This window comes from Myxine glutinosa, chromosome 1 (assembly GCF_964187855.1).
Source record: "Myxine glutinosa chromosome 1, kmMyxGlut1.1, whole genome shotgun sequence".
Classification (NCBI taxonomy): domain Eukaryota; kingdom Metazoa; phylum Chordata; class Myxini; order Myxiniformes; family Myxinidae; genus Myxine; species Myxine glutinosa.
In genome coordinates, this window is record NC_136261.1 from 239,233,797 (window position 1) to 239,249,307 (window position 15,511).

The 15,511-nt window shown below is 36.2% G+C and overlaps 1 protein-coding gene across 1 annotated transcript in view; it reads left to right on the forward strand.

Moving 5' to 3' along the window:
- LOC137419376 (uncharacterized) overlaps positions 1–15,511 on the forward strand; it is a 116,375-nt gene that overhangs the window by 76,475 nt on the left and 24,389 nt on the right. Inside the window, exon 4 of the mRNA XM_078785362.1 lies at positions 4,653–4,791. Within this exon, the coding sequence (XP_078641488.1) occupies positions 4,653–4,791 (139 nt within the window). The remainder of the gene's footprint in view (positions 1–4,652; positions 4,792–15,511) is intronic.

The following is a 15,511-nucleotide window of genomic DNA, read 5'->3' on the forward strand; positions in this document are numbered from 1 at the left end:
TAAAGCACCATCCCTACGCAGGGCCTCTCGCTCCCAAGCGCGATGGGCCAACCTTGCCCGGGTGGAACGCCGCCACCACAAGGGGGCGCCGTTCCGATCCCTTCTACCTTCCCTCGAACAGGACCGGTCGCCTTGCCCGGAAAGGCCCGGACTCGACCGTGCGGGGCGGGGCCCGGCCCGGATCGTACACGATGCTCCGAACAGAAGCGACATTGCACCGATCCCCGCCGGCTCCCGCAATACCCACAGCCCGGCATGGACCGAGAGCCCGCGTCAGTTAAACGTTGGTCTAACCGCTATCCCGTTTAACGTCGATGCCTTACTCGCATGCTCACACGCATATGCGACCCCTTTTACACTCGCCAAGCCCGGCGTCTCAGTGCCTCTCATACATCCCACGCATTCTACCACTGTACTTGCTCGTGCGTTCTCTTTCGCTCCATACTCCGGGCTACTCATAACGCTCACCACACACTCTCGCGCACATTCTTGCGCATCCATTCCATCATTCGCACACCCTGTTACACACCACTCCTCCGTTACGTCCTCCGTAACACTCACCACGGGTGTGCACTCCTGCACATACCCACTCACGTGCTCAGGTGTGCTCTCCCGCTCCCGCGCCACCACCAACTCACTCTCCGTGTCACACTCCGTACACTCTGTTTCACACATACCCTCCGACGTGCATTCTCGCTCGCACTCGGTTTTACTCCCACACTTTGTAACACACACTCTTCGACGCACACTTTTTCCTCACACGCGTGCCATTCTCTCTCACACAGCGCACCACAGACCTCCCACAAACGCCCGCGGTACCCCAAACACGTGAAAATTCTTTTTGCGCCAAACATCTTACCGAAAAATCTCTTCGCCCCATATACTACCCAGGTCACCTTGGGGATTCTTCTTCTTCCTCGCTCCAACACCTGCAAATCTTTATAAGGATTAAGCACGGCATCATGATGCGAGCACGGACTTTGCACATTATCCATCACTTTCTCTGATTCCATTCCTATCTCTGCCGTCTCTTCAATTTCAATTCCAACTATAACCATTTCATTCTGAATTAATTCTTTTTCCGTCGCTGCACCTGAAGTGCAGCATATCTGTGCAGCATCTGTCCTGTCTTGTGTTGTGTTGTGTTGTCCTGTGTTGTCACTGAACTACTTTCTCAAACTTTTGTGAAATCGTACCAAACTTCTGGAATGCACATATCTCTCCCGTCGGTATGTCCTAAGGGTATTTTGTTTGAAAAAATTTCCAATTTTTTTTTTTGGGGGGGGAATTGTTTTGGGAATTTTTTTTTTCCAACTTCAATTGTTTATAAAATGTGATATCACGTATATTACAAATACATTTGTGCAAAATAATTGTTTGAATTATGATTGGTTTAAACCATGACAAAACGGCAACTCGGGTACAGTCATTTATCTATACTAGGGCATGCCCGTACGTGGGTGCCCGTTCCTTGCCAAAAAAAAAAAAAAACGCTACCCGTACGCTCTACCCCGCCCGTACGCCCGTACACCCGTAAACAAAAAAAACAACGCTCTTCGCTTCCGCCCTTCGCTCTGACTGAATTGGGAGAAATAATGCGCATAAGAAATCGAGAAATTATTATTTTCTCCGGAAGAAATCGAATTACGAACCGTAATGGCGCACGCGCTCGGCTCGGCTCGCTCTCACATCGGCCACGCCTACGCAACAAAGCGTTCTGTGATTGGCTGCCGGAAGTGAAGTCTTCACTGTCCGGAAGGTCGCAAATCGCAGTTACGATGAATCGCAAATTAGTTTTAATTAGTTTTAAAACATAGTTTAACGGCAACATAGTTTTCCAACGTGAAATAAATGAATACGCTCTCAAATGTGCCGTCCGAGGCAGAGTCTGTTCGCCACGTTCGGCACACGTGATAGCTCGCTGCTCTCTGATTGGTTGAATCGTTTTTTGGACATAGCTCGGTAACTACTTCTCCGATTAATATGAAACCTTGAAAAGGCACATCCTCGGGTCCCCAGCAATATACCTGGCAAGTTTCAAGTATATCGGACCGGTAGTTGTCGAGAAACAGCGGTCACAGACAAACATACAAACATACATACATACATACATACATACATACATACATACAAACATACACACAGAGATTACTGGAATTATAGATAGATACTGTATCTACACATCTGGGCAGTGTCTGTGTTGTCACTTAACGACTCCCTCAAACTTTTGTTTCCGTGGTTGTGAAGTGTTTTTAATAACGTTGTGGTGGGTTTGAATCACGTGGTGGTGAGGTATTTTGAATTATGTGGTGGTGAGGTGTTTTTAAATGACGTGGTGGTGAGGTGTTTTTAAATGACGTGGTGGTGAGGTGTTTTTAAATCACATGGTGGTGAGGTGTTTTGAATTAATTGGTGGTGAGGTATTTATAATTACGTGGTGGTGAGGTGTTTTTAATTATGTGGTGGTTAGGTGTTTAGAATTAGTTGGTGATGAGGTGTTTTGAATTATGTGGTGGTGTGTTTTGAATTACTTGGTGGTGAGGTGTTTTTAAATGACGTGGTGGTGAGGGGTTTTTATTTTCATGGCTGTGAGGTGTTTTTACTTTCGTGGTGGTGAGGTGTTTTATTACGTGTTTTATGGCTGTGAGGTGTTTTTATTACGTGTTTTATGACTGTGAGGTGTTTTTAATTTTGTGGTGGTGAGGTGTTTTTATTACGTGTTTTATGACTGTGAGGTGTTTTTATTACGTGTTTTATGGCTGTGAGGTGTTTTTATTTTTGTGGTGGTGAGGTGTTTTTATTACGTGTTTTATGGCTGTGAGGTGTTTTTATTTTTGTGGTGGTGAGGTGTTTTTATTACGTGTTTTATGGCTGTGAGGTGTTTTTATTACGTGTTTTATGGCTGTGAGGTGTTTTTAATTTTGTGCTGGTGAGGTGTTTTTATTACGTGTTTTATGGCTGTGAGGTGTTTTTATTACGTGTTTTAAGGCTGTGAGGTGTTTTTAATTTTGTGGTGGTGAGGTGTTTTTGTTACGTGTTTTATGGCTGTGAGGTGTTTTTATTACGTGTTTTATGGCTGTGAGGTGTTTTTATTACGTGTTTTATGGCTGTGAGGTGTTTTTATTACGCGTTTTATGGCTGTGAGGTGTTTTTATTTTTGTGGAGGTGAGGTGTTTTTATTACGTGTTTTATGGCTCTGAGGTGTTTTTATTATGTGTTTTATGGCTGTGAGGTGTTTTTAATTTTGTGCTGGTGAGGTGTTTTTATTACGTGTTTTATGGCTGTGAGGTGTTTTTATTACGTGTTTTAAGGCTGTGAGGTGTTTTTAATTTTGTGGTGGTGAGGTGTTTTTATTACGTGTTTTATGGCTGTGAGGTGTTTTTATTACGTGTTTTATGGCTGTGAGGTGTTTTTATTACGTGTTTTATGGCTGTGAGGTGTTTTTATTACGCGTTTTATGGCTGTGAGGTGTTTTTATTTTTGTGGAGGTGAGGTGTTTTTATTACGTGTTTTATGGCTCTGAGGTGTTTTTATTATGTGTTTTATGGCTGTGAGGTGTTTTTAATTTCGTGGTGGTGAGGTGTTTTTATTACGTGTTTGATGGCTGTGATGTGTTTACAATTTCGTGGTGGTGAGTTGTTTTTAATTTCGTGGTGGTGAGGTGTTTTTATTACGTGTTTTATGGCTGTGTGGTGTTTTAAATTACTTGGTGGTGAGGTATTTTGAATTACGTGGTGGTGAGGTGTTTTGAATTACTTGGTGGTGAGGTGTTTTGAATTACGTGGTGGTGAGGTGTAATCGTCCCAAACTTCCAGTCTGCACCTACCCTCCCCTATGTATGTGCGGAGGGGTCTTTCTTGAAAAAAAAACATTCAACCTAAATCTTCAACCTAAATTGCCTATAAAAATGTAATATCACAAACACAACAAATACATTTGTGCAAAATAATTGTTTGTATTATGATTGGTGAAAATCATGACAACACAGCAACTCAGGTACAGTCATTATCCTCAGCTAAAATAAGCCCGCTCCTCAGTATCGACGCTTGGTGAGGCGAGCACAGTGAGCCGAGCCAAGCTAGTATATATATAATATATATATATATATATATATATATATATATATATATATCTATATGTGGGATAACATATACATCTTCACACTCGTCTTTGAGCTGCTTAGCTTGGATTTGAATCACGGTCCAGCTCTAACCATTCACCGTTGTATGTTGTAGGCAGGGTGATGGATGCATCAATATGTGCACCGTCCATCAGGCCTTCTCAGTCGATTCCAGAAAGACTTGGGCCAGAATTGTTATCCCCTGCTGACTACACAAGGTTGGGGGTAATTGGGGTCATTTAGGAGGAAGCTGAATATTTATAAACATATTTGCTTACTCATTTTTTTGTGTTTATATATTGAAAATTGATCGAGAGTGAAAATTGATCTACAGATCTAATGATGATGATGATGATGATGATGATGATGATATTGAAAAATAGTAAATGTTGGCCTTTCTTGAACTATTGGGAGACTTTTTTCTTGGTACAATTTTATGAATATCCCACATAATAATCACAAGGACATAATAATTATTGGGTTGCTATTGATATTCAATCTTTTTTCATGTAAACTTACATGCCCTTCACAGCATCAAGCCCTCCTGCCCATCCTTCATCAAAACCCCCAGAGGGCTCAGCAAGCCTGTTTCTTCTGCTGCCCCTCCTGTGTGGTGGCCTTATGGCACTGGCTTCACTCTTGGTTGGGATTTGCTACAGGATGCTCACCAGGTGAAAAAACATTCCCTGGCTATAAATGCCTCATCACTTGCCTGCATTATGCTTACCTGTATTACTTTTTGCCATAACCGCTGAGATATTCAGCTGGCTGTGCTGTATGCTTTACAATGCTAAAAAGTATATTGTGCAAAAGGAGTGGCAATTTGTTATATCCTGCTTGAGGGTATAATTTTCAAAGATTATGTTTGAGATAGAAAAGTCTGGAAGCCTGGTGTTGGCTTAGCGGTTAGGGTGCCGGCTTGGGATCCTCGGATCCTGGGTTAGAATCCTGGGCGATCGCTGAATTAACGCCAGGGTGGTTGACTCAGCCTGTCATCCCTTCCGAGGTCGGAAAATTGAGTACCGCTCACTGGTAATTCCCTGTGTGTCGCAAGAGGCGACTAACAGGGTTGGCGGCAGGAAGGGCATCCGGCCATAAAACATTGCTTCAAAAAGGGGAACACGGTGCCTGAAAAAGGCCAAACCCTGCTCTGTGGGGAAACTCTGTGGGGAAAAATGGCCTCTAAAGGTGGTTGGTTGCTTTTGTTCTTCATCAAAAGACACCGTGGGCCTTAAACATCCACCAACTAATACTGGCAAAGGGTCTCAAGCTCACGTCCATCAGAGATATTTCACACTCATTGATGCAACAAGTTACCTATGAATCAACAATCCAAAAGCTTTATTGTCAGATCAATAATCAAAGCCAGATCAGACAGTAGGGAAAGTAGTCTTTGTATAACCAACCAATGGTCCTTATGGTTTTTCGTGGAAAGATTACTGGACTCATCATGGTCAACAACAGTTGTATTTGTGATGTGGTGTTGCTTCAGTCTTGTTGTGGTTCTGTAGTGTCGAGTAAGATAATGTGACTCTATTACAGGGGATTGAATGAACAAAGCACTCCAATAATTTGACCGATCAGTTGCTTATGTGCCATTCTAAAATCATGTACAAAATGTGCATCCACCGATCAGTTGCTTATGTGCCATTCTAGAATCATGTACAAAATGTGCATCCACCGATCAGTTGCTTATGTGCCATTCCAGAATCATGTACAAAATGTGCATCCACCGATCAGTTGCTTATGTGCCATTCTAAAATCATGTACAAAATGTGCATCCACCGATCAGTTGCTTATGTGCCATTCTAAAATCATGTACAAAATGTGCATCCACCGATTAGTTGCTTATGTGCCATTCTAGAATCATGTACAAAATGTGCATCCACAGTTGTTTGTGTTAAAAAAATTATTTCAGAAATGAAAGCTTGTTGCTCTTTTTTTGCTCAATGTATACAAATAAAGGAAAAAAACCAACTAGAATGGCACTCGGTAGAGCGCATATCTCCGGCAGGCTGAACAGTTTACGTATTGTATCCATTGATAGGATGGATCTGGACCCGGACCTGAACCAAAAGCTAATTGGCTTGTTCTTGTAAGTTATCCAACTCATCCACCAAGTTTTGTCATAATTCGTCCACAACTTTTTGAAATACCATGCTACATATCATTTTGCCCTATCACTCAATGGTGAAGAATCACTTTTTTAAAATTAAAAATCTCTGATCCGGATCCGGATCCGAATCTTCACGAAAATCGAATCGATTCGTCCATGTCACACACGCAACCTGTCCACCAAGTTTCATCAGAATCCGTCCACAACTTTTTGAGATATCTTGATTTTCATCGTTTTTTTTTTTTTGCCCTTTCTCTCAATGGTGAAGAATCACTTTTAATATTCTTAGATCCCGATCTGGATCTTCACCAAAATACTATCATTTCGTTCTTGTCACATACCCAACCTCTACACCAAATTTCGTGCGAATCCATCTGCAACCTTTTGAGCTTTCTTGTTCACAGACAAACAACCATACAGACAGACAGACAGGGGACAGGGGTGAAAGCATAACCTCCATCCTCCTTCGGAGGCGGAGTTAATAAAACTCATTGGTGGATTATGCTTGCAAACCGAAGGGTAATTTCAAAAAAGTATTTGAAAAATTGACTTCATAAGAACAATTCTCTGATAGAGTGGTTGCAACTGAAAGAGTTTTCTGTTCAAGGAATACACTAGTTGGTTTGCCTTTGCCTTCCCAGCAGAAGTACAGGTCAGAAATCTGAGATTTGGCCATAGTACAGGCACATAATGGTGTACTCTTAGTATCCATAACCTTACTTAATGAATACAAGTTGACAGAACAGGTGGGCATATTGTCTGCACCAAAAAGGGTGTGACAGGTATATCCATGATGGTAATAAATCTGGGATTTGGCCATGGTACTGACACATAATATCCTATATATATATTGAAGGGTAATTGGTCCTATAGAAAGGTAATTTGGTTCAGGTCCAGGTCCTTGTTACGTGCTCCTCCCGAAACCCCCGTCATGGTGTACCTCTGAGCCCCGAGAGGAGTCACAGCAGAAAGATGTGTTATTCTGTATGTCAAAGATCAATGGTGAAACCACACCAATTGTTACTGTTACGTGGTCCTCCCGGTAACTACCTGAGTAGGGTAATAATGTTGCTTCTGGGACAGCCCGTTTAACATGGGAAATCCCTATCTAATGTCGTTTACCCCTATTTGGGAAAACACCCCTATTAATCCAAAAGACTATGGGCCCTTTGACCTTATGAACCATGAGCCAATTGATCTACTTGGGCTAATACATAATGAATATATTTTAATTGAGCTAGGGATGGGATTGGGTTGGGGGCTGTATATTATTATGACTCACACATACACAAAAGTTTAACCTCAACTTTAGTTGAGGTTTAACTTATGTGTATGTGTGAGGGATAGGGGTTCACAGATCTCTAGTGTGAACCTGTGATCCTTTTGGACCATGAGTCAATTAATTTACTTGGGCTAATACATAATGAATATATTTTAATTGAGCTAGGGATGGGATTGGGTGAAGGTTAGGGGTTCACACATACACACAAGTCCCAACTGGAAAGTTGTGGGATCCTTCTGACCTTATGAACCTTTTACTCTGGTGAATATAACCCTACAAATATTTGTTTATGCGTGAGAAATATTTTAACCTCCCTCAATGTTCTTGTCTGAGCGCCTCCAGTGCTACATACCATTTTTAAATTAAAGTATATACCAAGGTTGATTACATGGTACTTGGTTCTATCATTTATATACTTATATATCCATAAGGGAGACTATCAATTCCATTTTTTAAAATAAACCTCTTATCATCAAAAGCCCCCAATGCTTTCTTATTTATCTCTTCTGAATATAATTGATGTTTATAACTTCTTATTCCATTAATCTTTCTAAACTCTTCTTTCTTTGTTGTTAAACAGTTATAATAATCCTTAAAGTTTATTGTTTCTTTTATGACATTTTTCTTTATGCCTTTTAACTTCTTATCAGTTTTTTCGACGTTATTCACAATATATTTATAAGCATAAGCCTTAGACCTCAATCCCACAAATTCACTCATGACATTTCCTCCTAATTCATCCTTAAACTTTCCAATCACCTTTTTATTTTTGGAGGAGAACAACTCACTCTCTAGGCTGTAATTACTAGTGTCATAGATATTAATGTCCTTTTTCATGTCTGAATAAACATCATCAGTATTAATTTGCAAAATAAAACTATCTGTATCCATATAAAGTAGATTAACATCATTTTGATATTTCTTCCTCAAGTTATTATAAAAGTAATCATACATTAATGACTTTGATAAATCAAGAATTGTTGTTCCAATATAAATAGGTTTGTTCATTTCAATACTCTCTTTAACCAAATGGATCGCACAAAAGTTCTCAGTAAAGACCTCAGCTCTAGTAAAACTCGGTCTATTAATTAATTTTGATGCTTGTTCCCAAGATGTTGATAGTCTGATATTTTGTCTTTTCCTCACATTCTCCATGGTCTTACCAAAGACCGCATTATTCATCAATTTATAAAAGTCTTTCTCAAAATCGGTTTTTGACTCTGTTCTTCTTTGTGTATTGAAATCAATGTACCCCCTTAACCAATGACTTTGATTGAACTTTAGAACCCTATGGATCTTCTCTACTCTTAGACCTTTTGATAAATATTGTCGCAAATTTCTTTGGTGTAGAACATAATTTTTCTTGTTATATAATGTAGTAAGTAATTTTTCTGTTGATTCACCTATATTAAATGATCGTTGATAATCACTTAACCACTCCTTCTTTGGACTTTCCTTTTCACAAGCAAATGGGAGATCTTTGTGTAGGTTATGAAGTTCCTCTGGATATTTCAAATCGACCTCAAAATAATAACCAACCTTTGAATCATCCAATTCTTTTTGTGTAGAGATACATACATCTTGTAAAACCTTTGTGTAGTCTTTTTCCTTTACCCATCTTAGTTTCCCATAAGGAAGAGCTTGAGACATTGCCCAGCCATACAAGTTGTTTGCGTCATAGTACATCAAGTAAGAACTCTCTTTCGTTGAATCATAATTTGGAAGATATTTGTTATTTGCTTTTGCGTATCTCTTTGAACAGACTTGTGAAATTCCTCCTCTCTTTGCCTTTTCAATCATCAAAAGCATATCAACATCGGTTATCAAATCCAAATCTTGTTTTGTCATTTTCAACATCGCACTCCAGGCCAATCCAGGTGCTGTGTAGTAGTGAGCAGGATCCAATCCATATCCAGTGCGACAAACAGATCTAAAGGCTTCAAATACATCGGCCAATAAAAGCACATCAGTTTTGAGATACAAATCGTGATACTCGCCAAGATTCTTGATGTTATATTTTTCCCAAACATTTTGTGCGTGTACATAATCTTTATCAGATATATTACTGTTGTTTAATTTGTTATAGAAATTTTCTTTTGAAGGAAGTTGTGTTTCATTGAATCTCTCAAATGAGTCCATATAGTCATAGGGGTAAATTCCCTTTTGTGTTAGAAAATCTTTATCTAAAAAATACTCTGAAAGACATGGAAACTCTTTTAGATTTTGAACCAAGTTAACCAATGGACTTGCCATGAATTTAAATGTATCAAGAAATCTGATATGAGTAATAGGAGATGTGTGAATTGTTTTTGTGAATGAAATGTATTTCTGATCCGTGTTTGGAATTGCTGAGATACTTCCAGAAGTCTTTGAGAGTTCCTTGATAAATAGATGTGTATCATAATGAGCGTTGTTATGAAGAAAGACAGGAATGAAAGAGGGGAGTTGATAATTAATATTACAACTTTGATGAGCCGGACCTCTATATTTACCAGTGAGATGACAATGATCTCTAACCTTTAGGCCTTCACCAATTTTTTCCTCACAAATATGACAGGCAGCCTTTGGTTGTCTAAATTCTCTTTTTTCTTTACTCGTCAAGGACATTGGTTTATTGGTTTCTCTCATTATCTTGGTTAATCGAACACAGTCTTTTTCTAGTCGTTTCACAAACTCCTCTGGGGTATTTGAGCCTCTATACATCTCTAACTTGTTATATTTATCACCAACGGATGATTTGATATAATAACAAAAACCGCAAGGAGTATGTTTTTGATATTTATTTGTGTATGATTCTTTTGGATCTGGAGAAGCAGTATCAATTTTTTCTAAAATACTTTCAAAATCAGCATATATAACAAATGGATGTTTGATCTTTTTCTTTGCATCTTTGAATGTGATCTTTGAGCCTTTTTTAGGCATGTTGATTACCGTTGATTTATGTTCGCCACAATAATTTGAATGTTTATCTAATCTTTCTTGTGTATGGAAGAAGTTAAGACAACACAAACAAATATATATTTTATTTGTTCTCTTACAGACTTGTGGTTTTATTAATTTAGCAATATCTTTGATGTATGTATAATGTGAATTTTCGTCTGAATTAAAATATAGAAGATTAATATGAGTTTGTTTACAATTGTCAGAAAGCTTTAAAACCTGAATGTTGTTTGTTTCTGTTAGACCATAAACATTAACTGATAAATTATTCATCTTTTCAAATTTAGGAATATCATTTAAAGTCATCGGAAACTTTAGATCTTTCGTATTTAATGTATTCTCATATTTTTTATAATGAGATACTCTTTCATCATGAAAATGTGGAGGATGTAAGTGTGCTAAAATAGACCAGAGAAAACATTTATTGTCTTTATTTTTGATATTGATAACTGCTTTTCTATTTTTGATAACACTGGGTAAATCAATGTAAGAAGAAGCTTTTAGAGGATCTGATTTAAGAATATGAATGTCTATGTAAATAATTTCTCCTATAGTGAATCCACTTCCTACGAGTGAATTACCCACACTTTCCTCTTGTTTAATAAGTTCACCATAGACTCCTGATGTTTTAAAATCTTGATATGAAGAAATAAAGTGTGGCTCTGTTCTCATGTATGGTTTAAATATTTCTCCTGTATCCCTTGTCATTTCAAATTTTATTCCCATATAAAATTTAAGTGGTTTCATTTCTTTTAGTGTTTTTTCAATCAACGTTTGAACAGCAGGTTTAACTATTTCTACAGCTTCAACTATAGACTCTGGTGTAGGAGCTTTGAATTTAAAGATTCGAATCCTGATATGTCCTTTGAATGCTCCATCAGTATTTTTAATAGTGATTAAATTTGACAAGTGTTTGTTTGTTTTAAGATGGGCTTTGAACCCCTTCTTTAGGATATCTCTATTACAGTGAATACAATTTTTTTTGTTCTTAGGAAATGGTGATAATTGATTTAGAATGTTGTATGTATGTTTTGCGGTGAGAATATGTTGTTTATAATATTTTACTTCCTTCTCGCAAGTATCACAATAAACCATATTTATAGGTGAACAATCTTGTGAGATTTTGACACTCATTTAACTATGAATCTTTCCTTAAAGCCACGCACATTTGGCACCAAGCCAACTTTTAATCTGACTCAGAACTTTGAGATTCAAGGAAGCTCGAGAAATCACTCGTTGTGTCATCATCAATAAAGCTTGACTCATATTCATCATTTGAGCACAAGCTATCAGAATCATACTCAGAGTCATCAATAAAGCTAGACTCATATTCATCATTTGAGCACAAGCTATCAGAATCATACTCAGAGTCATCAATAAAGCTACTCTCATAACTATCATTTGAGCACAAACTATTAGTATCATAACTATCATCTGTGTTCAATGAAATACTATCATCACCATCATCCAAGTTCAATGAAATAGTAAAATCTTCACTGTTGTATTGACTCATATTTATAGGGCTATAATTCATAGTCTGATTCTTCAGAGTCAGATGGTAGAGGTGAATTTGGATGAAGACGTGTATATGTTTCTAGCGAACCACTTTTAATTATATATATATTTTAAATTCTTTTAGAGTTTTCTTCTTCCAAATAATCTTGATAATCATCATAAGCCGTTTGTCTTTTTTCTTCTTTGAGATATGGTTGAACTGGTTGATCTGAATACAAGCGTATAAATTTGTCTAAATTAAACATTAAAGTAAAATTTCTTTCCTTATGATCTATTTCAATTTTTGATAGATGCATGATGCCTTCAAAATTACAATAAACCATCTCACCAATAAGATGGTCAACATAATCTTTTAAATAATAACCGCCGCAAGTATCTTTAACTTTATTCATAAATGTGAATCCAAAAGACCCTTCCATAGTTTTATCATAAAATGTTTTTTGTTTAAGGGTTAGCAAATTGAAAGCTTTTTTAATTTGATCAATAATTATTGAATCAACACTAATAAATTTTTTATTACACATCTGAAAATGAATCTCTCCAACAGACCATTTTAAATCAGATATATTTTTAATTGAGCTTCTTTCCAAATATCTTGGAGGAGAGTGGCTCAATAACGTATCAGTTTTTTCAAGAGGATCTCTGAGAATTCCGCTGAAGAAATCAATTGTGTTTTGAATTGTGTGCTCCATTTATATATGAAAACTTTACTTAAACTAAATTACATTTCCATCGAGCCTAATAATTTTTCTTTCAATATCCTTTTGAATAATAATATTTTTTACATTAAAAGTTATCTTCAAATAATCTTTAATTATAATTGACCTAAATGTCATCTCCCCGGTTATGATTTTATTATTAACATCAATATCTGTTTTATTAAAAAATATACATACATCTCCTTTACTTGAGTTGATGGTCTTATCATTAAGTTCCAAAGAAGTGGCGTCCAATTTTTCACCAATCTTTTCATAAATAGCCATTAGAAGGGGGGAGACATGATCCAAATAGACTTTTATCGATTTTTTAGCTGGAATAGAAAATCCGCGGCCTTTAAACATAATTGATGGACTAATATTATCATTTAATTCGGGATAAACCCAAAAATTACCATATTTATCTTTGTTCAACTTTACATCTTTGACACAATCAATAGAACCTTCGGTAATAGATTGAAATTGATCTTTTGTGTTGTGAAACATTGTATTTATTAATGAATAAACTTGTGTTTAGTTTAAGTAAAAATTTACTATATAAATATGATAAGTTCTGAAGGATATTTAGAATTTCCAGACTCTCCATATGATAAATTAGAGAATTGTCCGGCTTGTGATAGAATAGGGCTTAATAATGAGGGTTCATATAAACAATGTATTTTCTGTGATTTAATTTTAATTAATGATAATAAAAAATATAAAAAAATATATAACTCTTTTAAATTAGAACCAAAAATGAATTACTTTACAAGATTAATAAGAGAGATGAATGTTAAGTATTGTGATGATAATACACCATTTCTTTCAAGGGAAGAGACTAATTGTATTGAGGAAATGTATAAGGGTTTAATGATATTTATTATTCAAAATAATTTTAATGGAAATGTTAATACAAGATACTATATAAATAAAATAATGGATTATTTTGAAATTAAACCCGAACTCAGGATAAAATATAGAGTTTCTAAAATAGCTCAAAAGAAGTTAGATGACTTGTTTTCCAAATATATAAATGAATGATTTTTTACCCGTTTGGGAAAATAAGATAAAATTTAATAACCATAAAAACATTCCAAATTCATTGAGATGTCTAATAGTTGGTTCAAGCGGATGTGGAAAAACCTGTTTACTTTTAAAGATGCTCCTTGGTCCTAATTTTTTAGATTATGATAATTTAATAATTTTTACAAAGTCAAGTTTTCAACCCGAGTATCAACTACTCTCACAGGGTTTTAATGTGGGTCTTAAAAAGGAAGACATTATCAGTTTATTTAAACTTCAAAACAAACTAAATGATTATAATATTGAAGATATAATACAATTATTTTGTGATACACAGAAATCAAAATCGAAACCCATAACTTGTATTCTCAGTGATAATACGGATGATATACCTTCACCTCAAGATTTAGATAAATCAAAAAAGAACCTCGTCATCTTTGATGATTGTGTTAATGAGAGAAACCAAACAGTAATGGATAGCTACTATACAAGAGGGAGACATTCTTCTTGTAATTGTATATATCTTAGTCAATCATATTTTCAACTCCCTCGACGCTCAATAAGAAACAATGCCAATACTTTTATTTTATTTAAGTTAAATTCAATAGATGTAAATAATTTTTGGAGAGATAATTGCTCTACGTTATGTAGTAAAAAAGAATTTGAAAATTATATGAAACACACGATTGGAAAATATAAATATATTGTTGTGAAACAAGATGAGATACTAAATGATATTTTTCAATACTAAATGAATACCGAAGAAAGAGAAAGAAAGTTTAAGGAACATCAACAATTAGTTTCAAAAGTTGTTAAACAACAGGAAGAGATAAAGAAGAAACGGAAACAGAAACTAACTGGTGAAGAAGCCTTTGAAAGAAAACAAGAGAAATTCTTTAAACCACTTTTGAAAACTCAACACCCTACAGTTCCCACGGTAGAATTTACTCCGAAAAAACTTCAAATGCTCAAAGATTTTAGTCAGATAACAAAACAAGAACTTGGTGAATTAGAATATGATGACGAGGGATTATTTCGGAAACTTGAGCAGGTAAATCAACCCCCTAATTATGTTGTGGAAGCTCTTCAAAACAATGAATATTCGGCGGGTTCAAAAACCAGAGCAGGTCTCATTCCAACAGAAGAACCAGCAGTGTTTCATCTTGTGGAAGAAAAGGTATTGATATTTAATGATGAATTGATGTTCTTGAGTTCTACTCAACCAAATGTTAAATTAACTCCAAGATTAATGTTTCTTCTAACAAACCCCGGATTCAGCGGTTCAAAATATTTTGAGGAACCACTTGATATGGAAAGAGAGGAAGATAGGGTATATATTGAGTTGTTAAATGCACTTGATTATGGAGTTTCTGTTGCTGGTAAAAGTAAGAAGAATGAGAAGGAGAAACATATTATTGATGCTTTAAGTAAGCTTGGTTCGGGTGTTAGTTTTCTTCCAAGTGACCCATCACAATTAGTTAATAGGCTATTATTGTTGTTAGGTAGTAAGAAGGCTGGAAACAACAATTGTTTTAATGAATCCTCAGCCATTTTAGATCAGTTGATGAACATGAAAATAATTAATAAATGTCAATACAAAGATATTTTATTAGATATTAAATAAGATGAGAAGCACAATTCTTAGTTTTAATTTCACAACGAGCGATTACACAGCTTCATTCCCTTACCCACTACAACTTGACCCCCTTACCTCATATGAGGCATCTTTGTTGTCAATGGAAACTTACAATACCCTTTTTAATATCACAGAGAAAAACAACAAGTTTAGTTATAATCCAGGCACTGCCTACAAAACTATA